General features: G+C 45.1%; 2 protein-coding genes across 2 annotated transcripts in view; one reads left to right on the top strand and one right to left on the bottom strand.

Moving 5' to 3' along the window:
- Window positions 1-713: 713 nt before the first annotated feature.
- Window positions 714-2,410, bottom strand: LOC135295136 (vitelline membrane outer layer protein 1-like). Its single transcript, XM_064411234.1, is given in 4 exon segments — window positions 714-999; window positions 1,677-1,699; window positions 1,701-1,772; window positions 2,243-2,410. Coding segments are annotated over 4 exon segments (549 nt in total).
- A 3,878-nt stretch (window positions 2,411-6,288) lies between these two features.
- ACAT1 (acetyl-CoA acetyltransferase 1) overlaps window positions 6,289-16,153 on the top strand; it is a 382,585-nt gene continuing 372,720 nt past the window's right edge. The window contains exon 1 of the mRNA XM_064409365.1: window positions 6,289-6,293. Within this exon, the coding sequence (XP_064265435.1) occupies window positions 6,289-6,293 (5 nt within the window). The remainder of the gene's footprint in view (window positions 6,294-16,153) is intronic.

The following is a 16,153-nucleotide window of genomic DNA, read 5'->3' as shown; positions in this document are numbered from 1 at the left end:
GCCAGGTGAGCCAGCAGAGCACACTGCAAAGCAGCAGCTAGGGAGGCCTGGGGAACTACAACCCACCCAGGCTGTTCAGTGCCGCACAGATGAATGCACAGTGTAAACACACTTTCTAGCCATGGTTCCTAAGGCAGGAGCTCAGACAGGAGCTAACAGATTGCTTGCAAAAAGCATGTACAAATCTTGAGGCAATTTAAGCTAGGGGTGGGCAATGACAGCAAACCTTTGATACTTCTCATGAGCCCACCCAAACTTCTGTTTCACCCTCTTTGTCTCTCATTACTTATTTTGGCTTTGGTCAGAAGCTTCAAATAGACTCAAATACCCATTCTTGGGTTTTTTATATAGAGATATGTTTGTCATATCAACAGACGAAGTATTACTTCAAATAAAGAAAAAATGGGCAGACCAAATCTCAAACAAACTGGCCAGTCAGAGAAAAAGAAAGCTGAGATATCTCTCAGCTCTGAGCAATTGCTAGAGATTGAGCATTTTCACAGCAACATACCAGCAGTACAGGATACAATGATTTGGCTATGCTAATGTAGCAGTAGATGTAAAAGACATCATCATCTGAGACATCATCTAAGATGCAAGCAGTCAAAACATCATGTGCATGTTCCAGGACAAATCTAGAGCAAAACTTTACTGATACTTCACTTGCTGTGGGATATGGGATGTGTAGGTAGTGATGAAGGTGGAGCAAGTTCTCATTTGCAGCAGAAGAACTTTACATCATTGAGTGCTGTGTCGTCCTGGAGTCCCTGTGGGGGCTCTACCTTGGTCTGGAGACCACATATCTTGCAGCTGTTGGTCCATGGGCCAAAGCTGCCCCACGACAGTCCATCACCTACCAGCACAGCTTCGTCTGAGCATCTGAACTGGATGTTGTTGGCTGCTGTGTCATCACCCGCTCCTTGGGACTTCTCTGTTCTCAGTGAAAAGGCGATCAGGTAGCCTCCAGGGCAAACTTGGAAGCTGGTCCAGGAACCCCACCTGACAAAAAGCAAATGAAAAAAATATCTGGACACTGTGAGCTGCTGGGAAATGCTCCTTCTCCTTGTCATGCTGCTCTGATTAACACTTCTCTGACACAGCATCCTGCTGCAGTCGGGGGCCCCTTACTTTCTCCTTTTGTTTTCCTTGCCTTCCAAAGATGTACTTTTCTCTTCCTTGATATCTCATCAGAAAAACACCAGGAAGCCTGAGACTGGAGAGTTATGGTTCTGGTGGAAACTCTGAGGGCAGCCTGAGCACATGTTTTATGATGCACCCCTGACATGTGTAACAGGTACACAGCAGGCAGCCGGGAGAGCAGCCAGAGGTGCAGTGCTGTTCCCTGCAGCATGGCCAGGGCTTGGACCTGGAAGTTTCTAAATGCATGGTTAGAAACCCTTCCAAAGAAAGATTCTAACCCTGGGACCATTAGTCAGGTGTTCACAGTGCTCTGCAGAAAATCCAAGGGCAAACAAAAAGTAGTAAAGTGGGGTAACCCTGTTTAATAACCCTCAAAATTAATGAGAAACAACCCCTAACCACTTGTTTAATTCACTATACTACAGCACTATGTATACAGCAAGTCAGAGAGAAGAGACCCTTGCAAATAGTGACACCCATGGGTGTTTTGTGAGTTGGTGCATGACAAACAGGAGAGAAACCACCGTGTCACTTACTCCCCCACCAAGGACTCGATGGTTATTGTCATCCTGACAGTGCAGGCGTATGCCATTCAGAGCCGTGTCATCCCTTCCAAACTGGTCAGGCTCCACCTGCAATGGAAGTCACACAGGGACAGAGGCAATGGCAAGGGGAAAAAGACCCAGGAAAAGTCCTTTACATGCCTGTCATAAGAAGCCCCACCTCCTTTCTGTAATGGGAAAGAGAAAATGTCTTGGAAAGCACATTGGAAAAGATGATGGTCACTGGCAAACCACCTAACCCTTGTAACATATTCTTTGTGTTTTCTAACTATTTCTGACCCAACTCAGGTAAGGCAGAGTCTCAGAGTCTCAGGAGAGACACTGGTGGTGAATTCCTCTCTCCCAGAATCCAGATTTTCACACCCACATGACTTCTCCCAGCAACATCAACCACATGCAGACTTTTCTGGTGTAGCTACAGTGGCAACACTTGCCAGAACACTCATAGTTTTATGTACAGAGTCTCATACTGAAGAAGAGGAAAAAGCTGCAGAAAATCCTTAGAGACAGGAGACAGTAGGGAATGGAGAGAATTTTACCTTCAGTGCAAATCCATTGGCATAGCCATGATGGCAAAACTGCCGGCTGCCCCACTTGCCCCAGTGGCCTCCGTTGGGCACAGAGAGGACAGAGGTGTAATCACGCACCCCTGTGCCCGGGGGGCAGAGCAGGAGCAGGACGAGTGTAGCTGGCAGGAGGAACCTCATCCCTTGTGCTCTGCAGCTGCTCAAAGAGAGCTGGTGGATGGACTGGGGAATTTATAGCCTTCCAAGGCTGCTTGCCTTTCCTACCAGCCCGTTGACAAGCACCACTGGAACAATTGTTTCACCACAGGCAGTGACACAGCACTTGCTGCCCTGCTCACAGTGCCCATGAGGAGATCCTCTGGGAGCTCAGCACATACTGTGGCCATAGGTGTATCCACCACCACTGAAGGGCTATGGGAACACCTACGTGCTCCTTGCTGTGCTCATAGTAGAAGCTTAATATCATTTTCTGCTCCTGGCTACGCAGATATTTGGCCATGGGAATGTTTGCCTTCTGAGAGTAATTGCCATAACCATTTAACCTCTTGCTGTTTGGCAAGGAAGGTCAGACTAGATGAAGAAATATAAGGGACGTGGTGTGGAAGAAAGAGTAAGTAAACTCAAGGCCTGTGTCTCCCAATACTTTCTGCTGAATAGAATTTCTGGGACTCTCAACAAATTAGGTAATTTATGGTTTTAATATCCTTCTTTTCAAGAGCCTTTTTAATCTCAATAAAAAACTGTTTGCTTTGCTTTTGCAACAAGCTTAACCAAAGTCAGATGTGCTGGGATGGCCACAGTGATTCTCAGGGCTAAGTGCCACTGGGGAAAAGTAGAAAGGTGACACTGAGCCTGAGTGCAGCATCTTCGAGGATGTCACGATGCAGAGAGAGGTGAATTTAAACCCTGGAGCTGAGATTCCCTTAGCATAGAATTAACTGATGCTTCAGAAAACCCTTAGTTGTTCTTGCAGCATCTGGCAGAAGCTTTCTCCCAGTTCAACAGGCAAAGAAGAGAGAATACATTTCAGAGAAGTATCTTGATCCTCAGGATGTTAAAGCAAGATGAGGTGCCAAACCTTGAACTAACAGAAGACAAAGAGTTTCCCTCTTCTAGGCTTCTCTTCCAATTCCTGTTCTGCTCCGTCTCTTCCTGTCCCACTAAAGGGTGATGTTGCTTTTCCCATTCTTGACTCTGCATTCCCCTTACACTTGTCAGTGGTCTGTACAGGTGGCAATATATGCAAATTAAGATGATGGGAAGTTGGGTGATCCTTTTAGTGAAAGGCACTAAAAGAGCCTTTCAGCATGTGATGAAAGCACAACCTGTTTTCCTTTTTAAATCAGAACTTTTGTTTTGCTTCTCCAAAGGGATGTCAAAATCCAGAGGAGATGTGCTTTCTCCCACAAGGACTGTGCAATCACATCTGGCAAACCAGGTGTGTTTGTTCAGGCAGGGTCACACAGTGGCAGCCGAGGACACTCAGACCTGCTCTTGGCAGCAAATGGATGGAAAGGAGCAGAAGAAGTCAGAAGGAAGTGCCTGGGACATAGTTGAAGCTACAAAAGGAGCAGGATTCCCTCTCATTTCTCCTTTGCTGGCCCTAAACCATCACCCTTGATCACTTCACCTCTAGCAGCAGTGATGCAGGTCCACAGCCCAGCAGGACCCATCCTCCCTCCCCTCAGACTCTGCCCAAATCATAAGATTCCTGCCTTTTCCCATCACCAGAGGAGGATCCTGGGGCACAGTGAGCCCACGGTGTGCAGGAGAGCAGGACGAGGCAGGAGGTGAGGCCACCTTCAGGGATTTGGCCACGAGAAATTACTCCCGTGCAGAACTCACAGGTCCAAGAGAAAACCCAAGCCCAAGAAGAGAACTATTAAAGAACAATCAGTCCAGGACCTGGGAAGGATCATTTTCCCATTTATGGGAAACACCCATGTTTGGTTAACAGCTGGGCTGCCAAATGTGAGACGCCTTGGGCTTGATTTTCACTTAACTAGCACTGAACACGTGCAGAGCGGACACTGATTCTGCTACCACTTAACAGTGACAATTTTGCTTGGATGCCTCAATCAGTTTCCAAAGACCAGCTTACACAGACTACCAAAATCAAAAAAAGTCTACCATGGTGAGATCCAGATATCTTACTGACACATCCACCCCTCTTTCTTGCTCCCTCTCCTGTATTTTAATATCCTTTAAAATGTCAGAATATTTTTAAAGAAAATTGGAAAACTGATGAATTTGATTAATGAAACATGACTACAGCAAAATTATGATTATACAGGGTATTTCATCCTTTCATTATTCATCCAGTTTAATAGAATTATTTTTGCAGGCAGAGGAGCATAAAATTTTTGCCACTACTTTTTAGTTTTTATAGAAACTTCTAATTTTTTTCACAAACAGATTAACATAATACTAATCAATATATTGATTTTATAAAATTATTATTGTGATGTTATGACATATTTAAAATCTATATGGAACATAGAAAAAAATTGTCTATGACATACAGAAATAGTTACCATACAAAATTTGCTTATTTTATGATGTTATTGAAAAAATTTTGTATTAGCTGCTCTTGAAAATTCATTAATTTCTAATTTTTACAGCTGAAGATACCACACACTTAGCAATACAAACTTCATTTGGCAGTTTTGTGTGGTCTTTCTCATATTCTCAGTTTCTCATATTCATGTAAACCTGTTGCTGCACAAAGGATGGAGATCATTTGAGATGTTGTACTCTTTTGAGTGAGCTGTAGGAAGGATTGAAGGCAGCAGGTGCCCAGGAACTCCAGATAGGAGGAGAAGTAAACAGCATTCCCTAAAAGAGAAGTCAATAAATACAGGGTGATGGTTTTGATGAATGATTGTGTGCTTCTGTGTGCTCTAGGCCATTCTACACTCCTCCCACACTGTTACCAAGGCACTGGTTGCCACCCATCAGCTCTCAGTAGCCATGTTCCTCAGCAGCTCTGATGCCAAAACTGACCATCACAATTGGGTATAAATCCATTGTAAGCCTGGCTCTGCCAAACCTTCCTCACCTGCAGCTTGGGATGTAGATAAGACACTCCACAGCTAACTGCATCCTGCAAAAACACACTATCTCATGGAAATGGTACATCAGCAAACCCAGAAATCACAGTGCCAAAAAAAGTGACAAAAAAACTTAAAAGGGCAATAAAGAATCTATTCAATTCCATGAAAATATGAATAAGCAAAGGGTTGCATTATTTAGAAAGAAGAGGTGAGATTCTGAAGGAACACAGGCATCAGTGCAGATGTCTCCATCTGAAATAACTGCAGTGGCCTCCCTTCACAGCTGCTGAGAAACAACACAACAACAATAGAGAGGAGCAGATATCTTCACATGAATCTCTCCCTGAAATCATCTGTTCATCACCACTGACTACACCAAGGCACAATCCCATCTGAACTACTCTTACAACCTCAGACTCTGTTTAGGCTTTTTCAGGCTAAAAACGGTAGTGATGAATGAGAATTAGTTTTCAGTAATAAGGGTAAATGTTTAAGAGAAAATGAGTAATCAAATTATGTGCTATCTGGTCCTCATTTTCTCATTTGCTAAATTGACTCATATAAATAGAAAATTGAATGGCAGGAAAAAATATAAGTGAGAGATATCAGAAATTAAACAGAGCTGGGATTTCCTAGATACATGAGCTGAGAGAGAAGCTTTAAAGCAAATAACATAAGAATAGACATTTCTCAGATATAAGGAGAGATAATTTCTCCCCTTAGTTGAAATAATGGGATGTAAAGATGACCTGCATGTAGAGGTGGTTCTCCCCTTGTTGTGAAGTTATTTTCAAGTGATTTCCCACTTGCCCACAACCTCCAGCTTTCATATAAAACTTTACCTTGAAAATTTAGACAGTTATCTAGTAGGCTGAGCATACATTATTGTTTTTAAAGCAGCAATTACAGTCTGTAAATTTAATAAGCAAACTCTCTATTCTACTGTGCAATAAAATAAATAAAAATATCAAGTAATTTTAGACCTAGAATTGTCTCCTGTGGAACATGGCTTGATATGTGTTTTTACAGGCTTTCAATATTTTTTACTATTGATTCAAATTGCTAATTAACAAAAAGCTCCACAAAGAAATGGAGAGGCAGACCCTCCTGCAGTGCAGATTTACTGACAACCAGAGACCAAATGCCAATTTACACCCACTGCAAATCTTCAACTAAAGATCACTTCACATATGAAAACTTTAGCAACCTATTCTGAAAATTCAATGGGAAAAGTTCTCAGGAAACCTATCCTTAACCACAGCCACAGGCCTGTTCCACCCCCTTGAAACTGGGGCTCAAGAATGCCAAGACAAAAAAAGAGATTAAGCTCTACTGAGGGTTGGGGGAGGGAGGGAGAAAGAAGAGAGAGAAAGAAAAAAAGAAACTGCAAAAAGCTCTGAAAATAAAGCTGAATATTGGCAGATTATTTTGATAAGTACCAGATCATTCAAAGTTCCCTTTATTTTTTAAATAAAGGAATTTATTAACAGATCCTGAAAACAGGTGAAAGGGAGGATGACAAGAAAGAAGAGAGCATACCTTTCTTTGATGTCAAAATGTCTGAAAATGTTTAATATATGTAAACACCTTTCTCTTACTTCAAGAGTTTTTGTCTCCTAAGGCAATTCAGGTGTTGGTTGAAAATATTGCAGCCATCACTTCAAGCTGCATGCTGACAAACACCCTGATCTATGCCCAGAGCCAGGCAAAGTGATGGTCTAGACTATGCCTCCTGTTTTGACAAAAAAAGTCTTGAGGCCATTACCCATGGAGGAGAGTCCATATTCTTCCAGGAAATCCATACATGGAATTACAATCCTCCTCCAGTTCCAGAGCAAGGTAGAAATGAATGATGGTCATTGGGAACCTCCATGTGCAATTACTGCTGGCCACTGCAATCTGAATGTTTGCACTCTGGGAAAAGACTCAAGCAAGAGTCTTTTGTCTCCCACAAGAACTCTTTACAGACAGTCATGCTGATCCAGGCAATTTACTGTGGAACCGGTCCTGTTGTCTATAGTTAGCTACCCACCTCTGGCAATCATGCTGCAAAGCCTTTAAGCACTGCAATAATGTTCTGGATTTCATTTGTATTCCTAAAGCTCACCAAGTGCTAATGAGCTTTGCTGCAGTTGATCTTGCAGCACCTTAAAAGCTCAGATCTTCAATTATCAGCCTTCAAATCCAGGTCCCAATGCCCTCACCACTGACCAGTGAAGTGATGACTTGGGAGGCAGCCCTGGTCCTGCCACAGTGCAGCAGCTTTGCCTGAGGGGCTGCTCTGGGGTCTCTGTCAGGAACAGATGAATATGGAGGAAACACTGGTTAGGCACAGGTTAACCCAAGATATCCTGTACCTGGGAGTAGTTTGGAGTGGAAACATGAAGGTTAGTCCTGCTGAGTTATGAATAGGTATTTCTGCTGTGGTTTTGAGCCTGCTGCATGCTTGACTTCAGCTCCTGCAAACACACTGATCCAGACCTATGTCCCTCACCCAACTTCCATCACAGCTGTCAAGAGCAAGAATTGGTCACCACCTACAAACAATGGTAGCTGCTCGGGCCACCAGCCATTTATTATTTACATTCTGTTAAAACCCTGATCTAGAAAGGTCCTGCTTGCTTGGTGAGTTTCCATAGTGTCCTTCACTGAGGTATCCAAGGACTCCACCAACATTAGCTTTCCTTGTGAAACAAGGGAGTGACATTTCTGCATGCAATAGTCCAGGCACCAAGGTGCACAGACTGAAGACAGTAGCACCCATTTACTCTGAGTGCTAGATTTCTTTGACTATATTTCAAAGTTTTGAGTATTACATTGGGTATAATAATTCAAGGCAAAGATACAACTGCTTGTAGAAAATGCTGGTCTAAACTTGAGACCATAGTGCCTCATTGCAAACAATTCAGACAACAATCCATTATGAGGAATTCATTTATGAGTAAGTGAAATAATCGACCTTGAACCACCAAGGGAGTCATGACAGAGATGGCCAAGGCAGCATTCACCATCAGGACACAGGTTTAGGTGCCCAGGCCCTCTCTGGGTGACCTGTCCTCCCAGACTCACCATATCTAGACCCTGACTCCCTGCACCTGATCCTGGTGCTGACATCCAGTCCCCTTTGCAACACTGTCTGCTGTGTCCCCTGCCCAAAGCCTTGTAAAGAAAAAGAGGAACAATTATCCCAGCATGATTAAAATTGTAGCACCACATGGGGCAAGTGTGCCATATCCCCCTAGCTCATGCTGTCATGGGTGATATTGAGGCTTACAGAGAGCAGCAAAGTCCTGAGGAGGTAGAAAAGGTGTTGGAAAGACAGACAGGGGAGGCAGAGCTCTGTCCTGGCACCAAGGTGCTGAACACAGACAAAGCAAGGCGAGGCCAGAACAGCCATGGGCAGAAGGCAAGGGAGACACTGTCCAGGAGAGGGTATCACTCACATGCTTGCAGTGCACTGTGGAACACAGGGCCCTCTCCCACCTCTTCCCCCAGCCTTGTGAATTCATGGAAGCCCACCTGGAGAAGGCAGTATTGGCTGGCACCAAGGTGCCTGATGGATAAGGGGAAGCTTCTCTTCCAATGGCATACTATAGTCTCCTTACCTGAGGTGCTGGCTCACAGCCAATTATTGGGAAGAGAAAAAAATTGCTATGGAAGAGATGTTGGACATGAGAGAATCCTGCATCCTAGAAAAGGAAATGCTTTTCCCTCACCCCAGCTCCTACCTCCTGTTCCATGTATGCCTATTTTCTTCCATGCTCCCCATATCTAATTTCTGACTCCTCTGTATTTTATTTGGGAAGTTCTGAAGTTATACTGTCTGTGTACAGCTGAAGTAGATTTCAGGAACAGGGGAGGCTGTGTGTCTCCTTTCTGTCCTCCACCAAGACTGGTGAAGGTGTGCAACCATTGTTGCAGCAAAACTTCTTCTCTGCTCAGGGCTGGAGTTTACTTAGCTGGGATGGAATTGCCATCCAATTAATGCAATTGTTGCCAAGGCTCATCTGCAGAGGTGAAATTCTTTTTGTTGTTGTTGCATTCAATGTTCATGCCAATTAGAGATGACAAAGTATTGTGGAGAGGGAATTCATATGATGGATACACTGCCAGACTTCACATTGTTCCAAAAACACCCGTTGCTGAAATTTTGATGTTTTACAACATTGCAAAATTCTCCTTCCAAGAAAGGCTGAACCCCAAGTTGAACAGACAAGTACACAGCACAAGAAGTTTCACCACAAGCCTTTCCAATGTGGCAAAGCTACAATCCACTGAAAATCCTTGGAAAGGAACCTGGTCAGGACAGCTGTCATTCCTCCCCTCCACAGTTTCCTCCTCTCTGCTGCTCTGCTCCTTGCCTCCCTCCTCCTCTCTGCTGCAGAATCCTCTACTGCATCTGAAAGACTCAAACAATTTATAAATATAATTTAATTTTTATCAGAAGCCACTTTCCCTCATCCCTACCCGCTGTAACTTGCACTGAATCCATGCTGGTTTGTATCACTCTCCTCCTAGCTGAGCCAATGGGCACAAAGCTCCTGTTCCCTTCCTCTCCAGAGCCCCCTCAGAGCAGAGGTAAGCCCCACACTCATGGGAGCTGGCAGTCTCTGAATAGGCTTGAAATTTCTGTGGCAGTATCCACAAAAATCATCTGTCCTGAGAACTTCTCACAGAGACCACGGTGTAATCACACCTCATCTTTATACAGTTTGTAAATTTATATGCATGTAATAAAAAAGGGTTAAATTCTTTAGCAAGTATAATATTGTTTGGTCCCCACCAAAGCCTGCCACTGCTGATCTGTACCTTCCTACAGGAAGCCCATCCAACTTTTTCTCTTTGCTGCCACAGGCAGGTTTTCAGATAGCCACAAGAGCTCCTTTTGGAAGACTCATCATGACCATGCTGGGCTCTGCCTCGTTATCTCGTTGCTCCAAAGAGTCTGCCTAAATGCACTTGCCAGTCATGCTGGTTTTGGCATGTCCTTGAAACTCTGACACTGCTGTGTCCGCCTCTTCTCCCAGTGTTCATCCCTCATAACATTCTGGACAGGGGAGAGACCCTCGGGTTGAGCACGAGGGCTGAGGGAACACCAGAGCGCTTGCAGGTTGGTCCCTGCCCCCTTGAGGAAGGACCTCAGGAATAGCAGAGGGAGAGGAGAAAGCAGACAGCTTCTTTTTACTCTTTTTATGGCATCACCTGCAGGTTAAAGCCCTTTCTCAGTGGTTCTCTTCACTGCTTCAGGTTTGTGTGGGCTGCACTCAAGCAGCAGGTCTGGGTGTCCCTGGCTGCTGGTGTGTCACCCTGCCTGAGCAAACACACCTGGTCCTTCAGCTTCTCTCTGGGGTTCTTGCTTGCTTGCTTATTTCAGGATAAAAAAGTGAGTGCCTTGATGAAAAATCTCCCTCTCTGCTATTTTCTATGCTATGGTCCCTGTTCTTTTGTGCTCAGATAAAATTTTGTGACTTATTTCCCCCAGGGGAGGAAAATGCAGCTATACACTGCTTTCAGGGAAACTGTGCTTGCACAGAAGCATTCCTTGGCAGAAGGGTTTGTTCACCAAGTACTTAATCCTCTGTTCATTTGGGGTTACCCCAGGTTCCACCTGTCTTCAGAACTGCTGGAAGCCCCCACAGGGCTCCCCATTAGGGCTGCCAGGCAGTGCAGGGAGCAGAGGGAAGCTGCTGATGGAAAATGCTGCTCTGAAGCTGCCCACCCTTCCAGAGCCTGGTGTCAGTGACAGCCAGGACCGGTCACTGCAGACCTGCTCAGCTCTGTCAAGGAGCAGTGGCTGCGCTGCCACCAGGTCAGAGCTCACAGATACAGCACACCCAGGGGCTTGGTCTCCTTTTCTCCTGCTGCTTCCAGGGAGCAGGAGCACAAAGCACATTTTCGTCATCCCTGTTCCTAAGGATGAGACCCTTGGGCAACCAGGGGAAATCCCCCCTATCACTTTAGTGGATGCATTGAATTTGTACTAAAGGTAAAAGCCTTCTTTGCTGCCAGTAGTGTTTTATGCCAGCTTTCCACATGTCTTTAAATCGCTCTGAAAACCCTCCTTGATCCCAGGACATGACTTTCCACTGTACCACCACCTGCAGTGGCTGTAGCAACTCACCGTTCCCATTTTTGCTACATGCCAAAAAATATCTCATATCTAGATTTCCCTCAGAATGTCCAGTTTTTCAGTAATTTTATGCAGGTGGAATATGGATTTTTTTCCCCCTCTTGAAAATTTATGGACATTTCTTAAGAAAATCTTTCACAAAAATGCCCTAGAGTCAGCCTCTGTTTCCCTCATCTTTACCTATTCCTCCGAGTAGGATTGCACTCGGTCTTTGAAGGGCTTTGAACACTACAAATGGTATCTGCACACTTCACTTGAGTAACACTTGTTTTGGGGAATTTCCTCAGTGCTTTGGTAATTTTGTCCCTTTTTCACCCATAGTCAGGTATAGAAGAGCAAAGCCCATGGGTTCCTTGAAATTCAAGTCCAACCAGCTTGGCCACAGTACCTTCACCAGTGAGACTGATGTCTTTTTTATTTTAACTGCATCCCCACATGAGATGCGGTTACAAAAATTAAAAAACAAACAAAAAAAATTTTCGAACAAATACCACCACAATTTTCTCTCCAAACTGGGTCAAGTCACTGTGGAAAAACACTCTATTAACATCATGGGTCTCTTCTGTGGCCACATCTGCACAATTTTATCATGTAATTAGACCTTGGCTCTGGCCAGTGAGGGATCTATTAGCTAAAAGTACCTCAGACAAAAGGAAGCCTTTGTGCATAAATTAATTCAAAACAAGCCTGGGCTCTTCCCTCCTGTGATGCTGGGAGCTTCTTACATTCTGTGTTGCTGCAAGAAATGAACACTCTGCTGTAGCCTGGAGACAAGAAGTCAATGACAGGGGAGACAAGAGCAAGGCAGAAAACAAGTCCAGGACTTCAGCTTTAAAGCTTGGATGAGAAAGAAATACTCAGAAAACAGTCAGCTCAATTAAAAAAGAGCTGGTACCAGTCTGAGGGGGTGTTTCCTAACCACAACCCAAGCCAGATCTGTGCCAGTGCTCAAGCAGGCTCACTTGGGCTCAACCAGCTCCATGAACAATGCTGTAGCTGGAGGAAAGTGCCAAGTATCCCAGAAAATTTGCTCCATGATATTTCTTTTATATCAGTGCTAGGCAGGATTTATTTCTTTGTTTTCTTCAGTGCTGCTTGGGGGACATTTACCCTTTGCTAGGCTCACATTGCTGGTCAGGAAAAGGACTCCCCAGGCAGCAGGAATTTGATGTCCCACAGTTTCTTATCTGCAGCTCTAGTCCAGCTTGTATTAATAAATGTTGAAGATTATTTAGGACTTCCAGTCTGCTGGCCAGTTGCAGAGGGGATGGGAAATTCAGGATGGACTTATCCTCACAGTAAAACATAACACATGCAATCATATGTGATTTAACAGATATTTTCATATACTTAATCTAATAAACACAGCATGTGCTGTAATGTATATGTGGCCCTGGTTACTTATGTTCTCTTTTAACAGTTTGTGTAAATAGATCCCAGCTGTTCGGCTGCTTTTGCCCCTTTCTCGGTGTTTTCCCAATTTTATCCTGGAAATACAGAGAAAATAGACACTTTGTAATGATGTTTGTGGCAGCAGCCTTCACCCATTCACTTGTGCAGCCTCCTGTCACTTGACATTTCACACTCCCCTCTCTCTCTGAGGCACCGATGGAGGCTTGGGTACCTGGGAGCACAGTGGTGCAGGGGCCGAGGCAAGCAGCTGAGCAAGGCCCCAGGGAAAGCTGCTCCCAGCAAGCCTACAGGCAAGTGTGACATGATCCTGCATGGCTGAGAGGGAGAACTGGCATCCCTCTCCCATCCCTGTGCATTTACTCTCACTGTGGTGTTTGTGAGAGTCCCAGGATGATGGAAGAGATGAATCTGACTCCATGCTCTCAGAAGGTTGATTTATTATTTTATGATACTGTATTAAAGAATGCTCTACTAAAACTATACTAAAGAAAAAGGATACATCAGAAGGCTTAACAAGAATGAATAATAAAAACTTGGACTGACTCAGAGCCTTGCCACAGCTGGACCACGATTTGCCATTAAATTAAAACAATTCACATGAAACCAATGAAAGAATCGCCCACCACATTCCAAAGCAGCAAAACACAAGGAGAAGCAATCAGATAATTATTATTTACATTCCTCTCTGAGGCTTCTCAGCTTCCCAGGAGAAGAAATCCTGGTGAAGGGATTTTTCAGAAAACACCACAGTGACACTCTCACCTCCAGCAACCAATACCTCAGCCGAGTGCTGTGGCTGCAGAGTCCCTGTGGTGCACACTGGCCATGCCCATGAGAGCTGCACTGCTCCCCATGAGGCTGTTCCCACCTGGGTGCCCACCAGTCCCAGGAGAACACACGTGCCCAGCAGAGAGCAGCTCCTGGGGGCTCTGCCACAGCTCAGCAGCTGAAGGTCACCATGGGCTCTTGGTTTGCAGAATTAGTTGTTTGATTAGAGCAAACTGGTCTGGAAAAATTGCTAGAGCAATTGCTAGAGCAAATTGGTCTAGAGCAAATTGCTCAGGAGATCTTCTGGTGCATTCCTGCTCCAAAGCAATCACTGCACATTAGGAACAACGGATGTATTTCTGCTCAAACTTTCCCAGAAAATCCTCCAGGGATAATCTTGCAGCCTCCCTAGGCTTAATTATCTTTATTAAGGATATCCCTTGGCCAACCTTAGCCTGCTGCAGTACTCAGCCACTAGTCTTTGTCTCAGACAGACAGAATCCAGACCATTCCCTCCCACTGTACAGCACTATTCTGGGCTGTTGCAGCCTCTTATGCTGTCCCTCTCCTGCAGCAGCTGTGAGCTGTTTGCAATGCCTGGGGACTTGCTAAGCTCCCTGCAGACCCCAGGTGACTGCGCTCCCACTGGGATATGGTTTCTAATTCTTGGAGCAATGCCTACCTCCCCAACCTATTCCCTGCATCTCCTCTTGAACAGGAGTGTCTGCACAGCCACCAGCCTCCCCCTGGTCCCTTACAGCTGCCACCCAGCCTGGCTCTACATGGCATGGAGGGAGCCCAGCGAGGGACAAGACAGAAAACCCTGGGTAGATTTTCTCCCCTGAGCTCCCCGAGTTGTCCTTCCCACATGCTCCCACTGGCTGCAGGCCATTCCCAAGAATCCCTACAGCCCAGTTACACAGTCCCAGCTCCCAGTCTCGTTATGCACAGATCAAGTTTTCCAGACTGCTGACCATTTTTGTTCCTTTTTGTTGGACTCTATCCAGCCAGGCCATATCCTGCTGGAAGTTCAGTGCCCTCAGCTGAGCAGAGCAGACCCGCTGGGGGCTCACACTTGCTGAGAAGAAAACTCACTCCATTTCTCTTGTAGGCTGTAATTTGGTTCCTATTTCTCAGCACGGAGACCACCTGACACTGCTGACTCACACATTGCCTTTGGTCCTTTATGACCCCCAGACCCTTCTCTGCAGAGTGATGTCAGTGCAGGTGGTTTTCTTCATGCAGCTGCTTATTTCTGCAGAAGGTGGGAGCTCACCCTTGTCCCTAGAACGGAATTGCATCCTATTTTTCTCAAACTATTTCTCCAATTTGACAAGACCATTTGTCAAGCTCAAGCTGTGTCTTCCAAAGTACTTGCAGCCTATTCCAGCTTGCCATGGCCTGCAAAGTTAATAAGCTTGTTATTTATTTTAGAGACCACCATTAATAATGACTTGGCCTGGCATTTCCCTGCTCATGAATTTCTTCTCAGAGGCCACTCTGCTCATTCTTCATGAAACTTTTCTGTGGAAATTGGATTTAGTCAGGCACAAGAGAGAAGGAAACAAAGCTAAACTCAGATTATTACTTGTTCCCCATCTGAGAGTGGAAAGGCAATACATAATGCATGTAATCTGCTTCATTTAGAAGTCAGAGCCATAGCAAGTCACAAATGTGTGTCCCTATGCTGTGGGTGTGTCACACAGCCACCAAATCAAGATCACCTCCCATGTGCCAGCGTGTCCCAGGGAGGAGCTGAAAGGTGGAAGAGCACAGTGCATGCAGTGGCTGGGGCAAAGACAATCAATGAGCTGGGGGGACCACCAAAGCAGGACACTGCTGAAGGCAGGGGCCAAAAGGCAAAAGCCATGGGACCATAAACAGGGACATCAAACAAGAAAAGCTCTCTGGCTGCACCTTTGCTTGGCCAGCTGAGGATGTAATTTAGGACCAGTCTGTCTGTTTCTCCTATCAGCTCAAAAGAGCTGCCAGCTCCTGCAGTATAAATTCTCTCATTCCCAAAGCCAGGAGCTACCCAGGGACTGCTCTTTCCATAGGCTCAGGATGAACTGTTCATGTGCAAAGCTAGTGCTGGCTCAGTTCCTGTGTGCTCAGGAAAATGGAGCTCAGCAGCACAGCCCTGTCCCTGCTGTGCCCATGGAGGCTCCTGGGCTAACAAAGGGGTTGCTCCTCCTTGGTTGTACCAAGGGATTTGCAATGACAGTAAAGAATCTCTCCTTTCCCATGATCTACCTTCTGCCCCTGCACTTTCAGTACCCTGTCTCACAAGAATTCATTTGTGACTGAGGTATTTTTCTTATGAGGTGTTCTTATGAGGGGTTTTTTTCTTCCCCTCTGTTTGCAATCAGCAATTGGGCCCTTGGAGTATAACAGCTACAAGAATATCTGAAACTCAGGTTTTAGACTGGAGGGATGTTATTAAAGAAGAATCTTGAGACTTTGAAGACAAGAGTAATGGGGATTTAGCTATTCAAATATCCAAAGCTCCCAGACAACACAGAAAATACCAGAAGGAAGTGCAAAGGAAGAGCTCAAAAG

The sequence above is a fragment of the Passer domesticus genome, chromosome 2 (assembly GCF_036417665.1).
Source record: "Passer domesticus isolate bPasDom1 chromosome 2, bPasDom1.hap1, whole genome shotgun sequence".
NCBI lineage: Eukaryota > Metazoa > Chordata > Aves > Passeriformes > Passeridae > Passer > Passer domesticus.
This window is presented reverse-complemented; position numbering and strand designations above follow the sequence as displayed.